Below are 11,744 nucleotides of genomic sequence, written 5' to 3'. Positions count from 1 at the left end.
ACGCAGCTTATATTTGAGTTCTATAGTACTTCCAAAAGCAACACCATATTAGTCAATGGAGCTTAAAATTGAATGTAGATTATTTTTAGGCTTTTATTTGAAACAAGTGGCAACAAATTGTTTATTCAAAGTAATCATTAAAACTGAAACATGAGCTTCCATCTGTGAAATATTTCAGCTGATAGGGAATAAAAATTCACTGTAGTCTGAAGTGAGAAATTAATGCTGAGTTAATTAGAATCCCAAGACAGCTAGAGTTAGAATTTCAATGTTGCTTCATTAATTAGGTATAAGTTTTTGGTTTTTTTTTTTTTTTTTTTTTTTGCATTTTTGTACATGATGAAGGAACTAGGAAAGGATTCCTGAAAAGGTGAGTGCAGTGCAAAAGAAACCGTATCATGATGTTGAAAGTCTTACCTATCTTGAAGTCAGTGGTTCTCAACAAATCATTTTAAGACAATGAAGGAGTCAAATCCTTAATTATAAATCATCTACCTTATTTTGTAAGTTAGTGCAGAAAATGAAAGTTTTAACGTCTTTCAAATGTGGGTTGCATCCTGGAAAATAGTTTGTATAAAAGTCACTCCCAGCGACATGAAGAGTCACGTGTACCTTGTACAGATAATTGTCTTAAACAAGGTAAGAGGCAGCTGATACAAATGTAAACGGTTGGGAAATTTGCCTTTAAGATGTTGTTCTGCATATATTGATCCTTTTCTTTTCAAAAAATATTAAATGACACAGATATAATTCCTAGTGGAATCATGAAAAAGATTTTATATTTCAAATATGCAGGGATTCAAGTGCAGAATTAGATATTTCTATTAACACTATAATAAGACAATGCTTATTTTCACGAGAAACACAGTTCCTTTTCTCTTCATTGATCCTTTAGATATAATAAAAATCAATTTGTTTCTCCCTTTTTTAGCTGGTTAATTAAACTCTGTTTTTCTAAGAACATTATGCAGGTTAAAATTAATTTAGATAATACATAAAGAACGGGAGGTGTGAACAGCTTCCATTTGTTTGATTTACTCAGAGAAATAGAGCATACTTTATATTCTGGTTTTAGAAATTCACTGTTAATGATGTACATATGTTTCTAGAACAATATCAGTTACCCCTGTTACAGAACTGAAAATAAAATGTCAAAAAAAAAGCAGCACACAATTGGAATTTTTAAAACAAAAACTATATAGCAACAATAATTGTAAGACAAAAACCTACTCTAGCTTAGAAAACAACTAATTTTTACTGCATATTTGTCATGGTACATTTAAATTATAGTTTTAATAAAATACATCTTTAGATCAAAGCTGAAAGAAGACATCAGTAGTAGATCAATGTATTCCATTTTTCTTCTGGATGATGGATGGTTTATGTTTTTAATATTTCCACAGACCATTTCATTCAGTATCATTTTACTCATTTTACTCCTCCAGTACATACACAAGGGCTGGTAGACAAAAAATATCCTTGAATCCAACCACGTTTTGGAATATTCATCAGCTTAGTAAATCCATGCAGTTTATTTTAAACTTTTAGTTCAATAAAATGGCTTTGCTGATGCAGTTTTTCTCCTTTAGATGGCAGTATGGCAAATGACATTTTTATTTCTCAGGCAAAGAACAAAGCGAAACCTGTACACTGAAATCTCATAGGAAACATTAAGTCTGCTAAAGTGAACATCTGCATCACCTGTGATCTGTTAGGTGGTGGTGTTAGGAAGAAAGCCTATTAGGAAAGTTACTCATGGATTTAATTTATAATTGGTGGAACTCAGTTGAATTTCCCACCATTGTAAACATCCACATAATGCCATGAAAAAAGTTCATGTATATTGCATTTTTTCCAGTTATTGTCTAGGCAAGTTTCTACTTGCTTGAGGTTTCTAGAGGTAATGCAGCTCAGACACTCCTCGGTGCCCTTTCAAATTCGTGGGTCCTCCTGTTTCTACCTTTCTTATTTTCTTGTAAGTGCTTCCACTTGTTACTGTTCCCTTGGGTATGTCCTGGCCTTTGTCGACGTTGTTTTCGGTCCCTTTTCCAAACTTGTTCACAGAACTCATCCATCGTGTTCAGGTTAGGGTGGTTAATGAGCTGCATGAAGTCTCTGTACCAGACTTTCTGGCTAGGCGTCATACTGTTGGACATTTCTTTGGTCTTAGAGCCATCTCCATCATCGTCTTTATGAAGAAGTTCTTCTAAATGCTCTGTGTCTATGACTTCCAGGGTCACTTTGAGAAGAGTTTGCATGAACCCATGTTCCACAGCATGACAGAGGTAATTGCCTGAATCCTTCCGCTGTAGGCTACGCAGCAGAAGTCCTTGTTCTGTCCTGATGATATGATCATCCACTCTGATCTAGCAAGGGGGAATAAGGCAGTATAAAATAGACATATTTAAAAGCAGTAGAAGATCTGAAACTCTGTGTCAATAAAAATTTAGATTATGTGTTGATCCATATTTTAACAGTTATTAACCTTCTTACTTCAAGATAAATGATAGTATTTTCCTCTCAGGAAAAAAGGAGGTATAATATTTGCCCATTAATTTTAAGATGCATTGGGTAATACTGGTTTTACTACTGTTTAATCGAATTTCTTATTATAATAATTTAAACTATTCAAGGTAATTGGAGGGGCCAGCACAATGGCTCATGCCTATAATCCTAGCACTTTGGGAGGCCAAGGTGGGCTTGCTCACAGTCAGGAGTCTAGACTAATTTGAGCAAGAGTGGAACCCCTGTCTCTACAAAATATAAAAAAAACATTAGCTGGACATGGTGGCATGTGACTGTAGACCCCGCTACTCCAGAGGCTGAAACAGGAGAACCACTTGAGCCCAAAAGTTTGAGGTTGCAGTGAGCTGTGCTGATGCCATTGCATTCCAGCCTAGGCAACAGAGTGAGATGCTGTCTCAAACAAACAAAAAAAGATAACTGTAGGAAAGAAAAAAGATATATTTTATTTTATAAATCTGAAAGTAAGTATTTAATTTGGGAGAAAGCTAATGTTAAATATTGAACTTGGAATACAGAACTAATACAGATACCAGAAAGCAATGCAACATTAGAATGAATTTATAAGAAGATTTTAAAAACTGAAATAAAACAAACAGTAGTTGAACAAGCAGAAGAAAATATGGGCTTTCGGGCTTAATAATAATTTATTCAATAATTTATTCAATTTATTCAAGACATAAATATGAGGAAATGCTCTTGAATATTTTTAACCTCACTTTTATTTTAAATACAGTTCATGATAGAGATCTTGAAAAGCCTAACTTGGTAATGTATAAAATCAATCTTGGCATTTGTATGAGGTAATTATATAGTTTAAGGGCTGCTTAAAATATACAAAAAGATAATGGAGAGGAATTTCACCTTTATATTTATATTGTTTATAAAATTGTCCACACATAATATGTTTTACTAATCAACAAAATAGTCTGGTTACCCATATTTAATGCTTTTAAAAAGCTTTAAGGGATCAGAGTACTCACTAAGATTTTCTGTATACATTTCTTGACGTTTACAGAAGAACAAATGGATCCATTGAGAAGGAAGATCCGCCTGATGCTACATCAATAGTTTATATCATAGTTGGTCCTGTGACCTCAGGTCCTTTACCCTAAATTTACTACTCCCTTCTCCCAACCTCCCCCCTCCCATTGGAGGAGAAAGTTAATGGAGAAAAAAAGAAAAAATAAAAAACAGGCTTAGATAGCAAAATTAATTGAACAAAAGTTAAAACGAGTAGTTTTAGTTATGCACAAATATAGACAATATTTTGATTTGTAGATAACCACAGTAAGAAACAAAAGGACTCTAAAATATATCCCCAAACTGCTTATAGAACAGAAACTCTCACCAGGTCACCTTTGTTTCTCCAACTTCTAGCACAAAGCTGGTTACATAATCAGCCTGCAATGAATACTTGCTTAATGCATGAGCTATTGATTGGTTTAGAAAAAAATAGGGGTAGGGTTGTCAGTACTCTTTCTTCCTTTAAGTCAACAATGCTGGGGTCACTTAATAGTATATGTTAGATAGAAATAATCCTGTCAGTTTCATTCCTGTACCTCTTCTTTTCGCTCTTCATTTCGCCTCTGGAATTGCCAGTAGACCAATGCTCGCTGTGACTTCGGACTGCATTCCAGGAACGTGCTACTATTTTCTACTCCATAGATGATTCTCTCTTCAAGGCTGTGGCCGTGATGATTATCTGGCCAGTGATGAGGAAATGAATTGAGAAAATGTTAGAGACATAATCTCAGATTTCTGTAGTATTTATTTGGAAATTCAAGAGATGAATTGTTGCCAAGTTGGAAGTTGTTTTCAAATTGATTGAGGATGGCAGAAATGTCAAGGATGTATGGTTTCAGAACTCAAATGCCTACCTAAATAGACTATGTTTTTGGTGTGGATTATATAAAGCATATACAGAGATTTGTCTACCAGAAAATGGCATTACATTAACAAAATCAGTCATGTGTACAGTATAACTATACATCTTTATATGCCATGATAGCATTCTACAAGAAGTTATTTTCACTGTAAAACTCTGTGCTTTGACTAATGGGACCCGTTTGTATTGAACTATTTTCTAGTACAAGAGTTACGGGCCTGGGCTTTTGGAAACACGTATCTGAGAAATTATTTGCTCTTTTTATTTGTTTTTGATCTATAAAATTAAATTCACTAACCAATAATATTTTTGTAGCATTTTACAGAAGGTAGAGTTCAAGAAGTTTATTTTTCCCACCAGTAACTCCTAAATAATCCACAAGTTTGTTCTGAAGATCAATTGGTATGAAATGTTTGGGATGGCTCAGAAGAAAGATGTATAACTATAATGCAATATGGTTTCAATTGTCCTTATTTTAAAATGACACATCTTTTATTATTTTCAAGAATTAGGCTATGGAATATGGCAAGAGTATATAATAAAATTCAGCAATAGAAAGACCTGTTTCCTGATTAAGTTTCTATTATTTTACCCTTTACGTAACCTTCTTCAATGTGGTAAATGAAACACAGTTCAGATCAAAAGTACAACACAGGGAATCTAGGTAAAACTCATTTACAGAACAAAACTCCTTATTATCTTGTATAATCCTGTTTCCATTATCACATCCTGTACGATCTGGAACTCATTAAATTAATTTAGAAAATAATAAATATATTTTCACATGCATAGAAAGCTGACAGTGCAGACAGATGAAAAATTTTGCTTTCTACTTCAAACTCGGCAAGATTTTTAATTTAAAAAATGTTTCCCTCCCCCTTTTTTTGGCATCACCTTGACAGTTTTACTCTTGTCATAATCAACTAAGAACTTTTGTCTGTCAAAGCCAATATAATTTGCTCTCGCTGAGTTTAAAGATTTTGAAAACCCTGTTTCCGTACGTCCTTGTACAAGGCCTAAGTCCTTCATCTCATGCTCATCCTGCTACAGGCAACCTTCTGCCTCCAATTGCTCTCTCCAGGGATGTCAACCACAGTGTCTGCTTCTCAAATGCCCTAGGTATGAAACAAAACTCTTCTGATATTGGGAAGTGTCTGTCCCTTCTTACTGAAAAGATCAGTCCCCTGGAAGTAGGAAAAAATAAGAAATGACTGAAATGTAAAGAAACAATAATATTTAACTGATTCCAAATCCCTTTAAAAAAATATTGGAGTTGTACGTCTTTGTGTGTCAATATCCACCTTGAATAGGCAGGCTTTTTCTCTAAAATTATTAGTGCATATTGAATTGAATAGATATGGAACATGTTGCTGTGCTAGTTTGCAAGATACTCGCTTCCTGGGATAGAGGTGAAGAATTGTTATGCTCAACAGGGGCTAGAACATCTCCTGTGATTCAGGAGCTACCACAAATAATTAGAATGTTTTATCACACAAATTAATACAATTATTATTAAATACATTTTTTTCTGTTAATTGTACTGCAGTTTAAACTTTTTAAACCGAGAAATCCTTTTACTTTTAGGAAGAGACATTCCATTCAATCTCTATATGTGAATGAATCACAATGTATTAATTAATATATGATGGCATAACAGAAAAATCCACTGGATTTAGAAACAAACAACACTGTGATATTCTCTACTAATAGCCACGTCTCACAGGCCTAAATTTTACATGTTGCCATTTAAGATAACAACTGATTTGTCTCTTACTTAATCTACTTAAGTTACTATAGAAATCTAAGGAATAAATGAGTATTTATTTATTATATTATTGTATATTGTATATTATTGTATAATATAATAATATATTATTATGTTAATATAATATTTATCATATATTATATATATCACATTATATATAATATATTATATTTAATATATTATTGCTCTCAAGCACAGAACTCTATTTCAGTCCTTCAGTACATTAGTTGGCACAGCAAACAAGAGCAATGTAACTTGTATAATAGGAAAGAAAAGTGTTTCAATACAAATTAACATCAATAGGTATTTTAAAAATATCACTCTGAGTTGTCTTCTTTCCAAATAATTTAACCATTCTAGCTGATCCATAGATAGTTTCCTTATAATCTTTCTTATAGTCCTGGGTAACCTGCTCAGTTTTTATGTCCTCTTCAATATATCCTCTCATGGTGACAGCCTTTTCCCAATGTAGCAGGAAAAAAAAAATAAAAATAAATCCTCTAAATAGTAAATGTCTTCTTATACTTAGAAGTATTTTATTTTATACTTCTCTACAGTGGAATTTAATATAAGATAGTATTTTATTTAACAAAGAATTTATATGAAGTTGTTTTTAGTTTAATATAGCAATATTTCATGGTCTTCTTCAAGAAACATCATGGCATTTAAATACTTTCTCACTTGCGTAAAATTAGAACTACAAGTGGTGAATTTGGTTCATTGGCTTGGTGCCTTTAGTTAGTTTGCTTTTATAACTACACTAACCAATACCTTAAGGTCTCATTCTCCCTTTAAGTGGACCCTTTCTTTCTCCCTTTTGTCCAACAAAAAGGAGAAAAACATATTCCAGCTAGTAACCAATGAAGCTAAAAGTCTTGTCATATTAACTATCAATCATAGCCAGTATACAGAGGTACTATTGTATTTCTTTGGTTTAAGGTTCTCCTGTTTTATGTTTTGTTAGGTTCTGTTGCCATCAGCAATAATCACAAAAATTTCTATTGAATACAGTTATTTGGTAACTCCTCTGCCAAAGACTGTTTCTACCATCAGCAACTTTTAATTTAAGGACCAGAATTTTCATTTAAAATGGCCTTCAGTCAAGCATCCATATATATGTGGGTGTTCAGATGTAATAACTTATTATGACCATTTTTCTGTTAATTTCCCATCACCTGACACCTTATAAACAAATACCTAATAAATACTTTTTAAAAATAATGATTAGAAGGCACTCAATAAATATTTATTCTCTTTCCTGACTTTTCTATCTCAACTGCTTGCATAAATTTTGTACAACATAGGAAACATTAGAGATCCAATAGTGATATGTTTCTATTTCCCCTTACACCTCCTCCAGAAATTTTATAAGTATGAACAATATTTTGACTTTTAACTTCTAATCTTATTAGAGTCCTCAGTTTTTCTTAGGATGTCAAACATACTTTTGTTTTTGTAAATTATTGTTATTTGTAATTGATAATTGTACATATTTGGGGGCTATAGTGTGATGTTTAATGCATGTAAACATTGTATGATGATCCCATAGATGTTTGTAAGATTGGTGTAAGTGCCCGATCATCTATCATTTATTTGTGGTGATGACATTCAAAACTTCTCTTCTAGTAATTTTGAAATAGATGCTATATTGTTCTTTGCTCTAGTCACCCTAATACATATTATCAATTTGATTATTTATTAAAGCAAATAGCTCTACATGTAAATGGCAGCACAGTATAGTTGTAATCTAAATACTTTTCAGAGAGTATAATATTGAACTCACCATTACCCAATAAAAATGAAAAGCTCAAGTGGGAAAATATTTTTGATTATAGATTTCCTGAAGGATATGAATTCTTACATATTTAGGGTAAGAGTAATCTAAAATTTCCCTCTGGATTAAACCAGTTGATTTGAGAGCAGTTTACATGGAACAGATTGTGTTAATCATGTCAGATAATTGATTTTATTAAATTCTGTTTGGTCAGGTCCCCCTGGCCTATATTGAGGAAACCTATAAGCAATATTTTATGGTGTTACTCACTGTATTTATGCCACAATACTGTTGAGTACAATGTTCATTGCACTGCAGTATTTTCTCTATGTTCACCTTTGGTAAAATTTTCTTTTTGGTCTTAGTTTTGGGGAATTATTGAGATTCTGTTGAAAAACTGATTCTTTTCTTCTGTTTAATGAACTATGAGATCATGTCTCCTTTCTACATTGAATGACAAAAATCTGTTAGATAAATTTGTATTTTACTTGTATAACTTCTTGGTAAATATGTTCTTGCTGCATGGCTAGTTTTGTTCTCTGTCAGTATGCTTGCTTTGTCTATGTGACAGTGTTGTTATTTTTATCTTTTTTTTTTTTTACTCAAACAATTGCAAATTGTCTTAAATATATTGTGCAGGTTATTTAACAATTATAGACAATGTAAAATTTTTATAACCCCTTTTAACATATTTTTTGTTGTTCTTAGAACATATCTATATGAAAATAGTACATGTGGGCACAGTAATAGTCATAAACATATGAGGTGATATCGTTGTTATAGCTTCAATTGTTAAGGCAAAAGTTAAAGTCATTTATTCAGAATCCATACTAAGACAAATTATGAGCTCTCCTTCCTAACATCAATCCTACTCCCCTACAACCATCACAGATATTATTTCCTTTTTTATACATCCTAAAAGTCTCTTTTATTATCTCCTTATATATGATAAATACATGTAGTTTTACTTGTTACAATTATTATTAACTGGTTATCTTCTCCAATACTTTGTGTTCATAATCTTGGTGGAAAGGTAATCATAAACTCTTAGCTGATATTTGCTGAATGGAAAATCTAGATAACTACACTGAATTTAAAACCTGAAAACTCATGTAACTTTGACATCCTCAAGACATAGAAATATTATAATTACATAAAAGAAATGATTAAAAGTTTCATCAAAAAGGACATATATATATGAACATTTATAACCCTGATTATAATGTAATACTTTATTGAATTGCTGGTGACTATAAGCAATTCAGATTTTTAAAATTTGTTAAGTTTAATTATGTTATAATAGTTGATTTGGATATGGGGGAAGCAGATGATTACTAATCAAGTATATCCAAAATCAAAAGTTTCAATATGGAATAATAAGATGACAAAGAGTTTTGAGAATTCATATGAATATATTATCACATCTCCAGGGAGACCTATACCACAAAAAGATGTCCAGGTCATAGGTAATTTTATAGATTTCCAGAAATAAAGCAATCTCACTCTAAACCATTTTAAAATACATTTCACACATAGAAATCAACTGCTTTGAATGCAAACTTTTGTCATGAAAATTATCAGTAGACAGAAAAGGTATCCTTGATAATTTGGCATAATGAATTCTCATGGGTTCAACTATCTGAATGGTTAGAACAAAATAATTGAGAGAAGCAAAATGTTAAAATTATTTTAAAAGCACAACAGTGTATTTGGATAACACAATGTTACACTATGTTGCAGCTGTTAATGACAAGAAATAATGTTTTTAAGGAAGCAATCTTCAATTAATCATTTCCTCTTTTAGTGGGATAATTTATGGAAATGAAATGAGGCTAATAAACCAGAAAGAATGGGAGGAAAGAAAAAAGTTAAATAAATTGCTTCCTTTTGTAGCAACAAAAAAAGTCATGATATCCATCATTTGGCCAGAAATATCATGTTGCTAAAGGCCTTATTTAGCATTTGATTCTCTTCCAATATAGCAGAAACAGAAGGCATCGCATTTCAGCTCTCCATTTATTTCACTCTCCATTTTAACCCCATAAATGTCTCCCAAGATTGAAATGTTAATAATGCAACAATCTTGGGAAATTTGATGTCATATAGAAAAGACAGAGATGAATTAGGTAGTGAGCCATATATTAATTCAACTTTGATTGGTTATCAATTTTTATATTCTTCTCCTTTATTAAAAGTTAAATTTTATAAATATTAAAGTAAAATTTAATTTAGGAGAGGGGAGGATGCAAATTATTTTAAATTTTTACTTAAGTTATTTAACAAATACAGTTAGTTGCTGGACTACATAAAGAAAAATCAAATTCCAGTTGTTTTCCTTACATCGTAATTTTAATACTTTTCTCAATAATATTCAGTATGAAAGGTCAAGTAAAGGAGGAAAGGAAATGATGCCTATGAATTGTTGGTGACATAGAAAATTGTAGCAATTCGTAACTTAAGTATAAAAATCGTTACTTAGGATTTCTTTACTGGATTCTAGATGATTTTCTGCTGAAATACAACAGATGATTTATCAACAGAAAAGACTACAATTTGACTTCAAGTGGAGATGAAAATCATCTCTTTTAGTAGCAGTAGCTGATAGGGCATGTTATGGGATGAATCAATATCTCTCGGGAAGACATAAAATATTTTAGAATTTTCAAAAATGAAAACAAAATATCATTTATTCTTAACATTCAGTATATTTTGGACCTGAGTAGTAAGATGGCTAATAAGTAGTTTAAAAGTCTCATATATTGTAGTGTACTTAAAACCAACTCTGTAGTATATATTGAAGTATATAATAGGGATCATGTTTGTTTGTCAAGATAATGCCTAATACACTGTTTCTCCAATGTTTAGTACGATGCTTATACCAATTAGATTCTCTGTAAATGTTTGTTTATTGTATGTTTTCAGGCATGCATGCATGTATGCACCAAGAAATGAATGCATGCATGTGTAATAAGCACATATATGTGTGCTTAATACATCTATGGATATGACCAATACATATAAAATTTAGTGAATATTACTTGCCAATTACAAAAAAATTTGATAAAACCTTAGAGAAATTTTAAACATGTAATTAATCAACTTATTAAAATCAGTTTAAATTTTAAATTACATTGTTTTATATCCGAAATTAAGATCTATCTTTATTGTTGGGAAGTAACTAGCAACCAGAATATAGCATTTAGAATTTTATAATTCAAGTACTTTCCAATCTTTCTTGAATCCACATATTCTTGGAGATTTATCTTTAAAATGTGCTAGATAGGTAGATAGATAAACAGACAGATAAGACCAGGATATTTTAATTTTATTGTTCACTGGTAATTATTTTATTGGGAAAAGTCATCAGTATCTTATTTTCAGAATTAATTAATTTAAAATATGATAATGATATCTTATGACATTAAATATGAAGCCATTTGAATAGTGACATTAACATTGTATTTAAGCTTGTGATGTCATAGACTGAAATGCTTCTTAGTATAGGGCAGGCTGAAACTCATTTACTTAAAAAGCAGTACCAATATGAAGATATATACTATAATACTTATTTAGTCTATGTTAAACATCTGGTATGTTTTATTTTCATGATTTTGTAGCAAATGCATTACCAAGGAAAGCACAAATAATCTATATGCCAGAGCAAAATTACCATAGAAACGTTTACTTTAAACATAGACTTTAATGTTTCATTTACTTTCCCCCAAGAGATATGATGGGAGATGGAAAATGCCTATTTGCTGAAGCAGAAACCTTCCATAAACAATAATGAAAAT

General features: G+C 31.4%; 1 protein-coding gene across 1 annotated transcript in view; it reads right to left on the bottom strand.

The window, feature by feature from the left end:
* Positions 1–279: 279 nt before the first annotated feature.
* The window catches only part of SEMA3A (semaphorin 3A), a 217,340-nt gene continuing 205,875 nt past the window's right edge, over positions 280–11,744 (bottom strand). The window contains exons 17-18 of the mRNA XM_076006470.1: positions 4,086–4,228; positions 280–2,366 (exon numbers count right to left, since the gene is read on the bottom strand). Coding sequence (XP_075862585.1) covers positions 1,911–2,366; positions 4,086–4,228 — 599 coding nt within the window. The 3' untranslated portion in view covers positions 280–1,910. The remainder of the gene's footprint in view (positions 2,367–4,085; positions 4,229–11,744) is intronic.

Source organism: Microcebus murinus, chromosome 9 (genome assembly GCF_040939455.1).
Source record: "Microcebus murinus isolate Inina chromosome 9, M.murinus_Inina_mat1.0, whole genome shotgun sequence".
Taxonomy (NCBI): Eukaryota; Metazoa; Chordata; class Mammalia; order Primates; family Cheirogaleidae; genus Microcebus; species Microcebus murinus.
The sequence above is the reverse complement of the archived record's forward strand: the minus strand, read 5'-3'. Positions and strand labels throughout refer to the sequence as shown.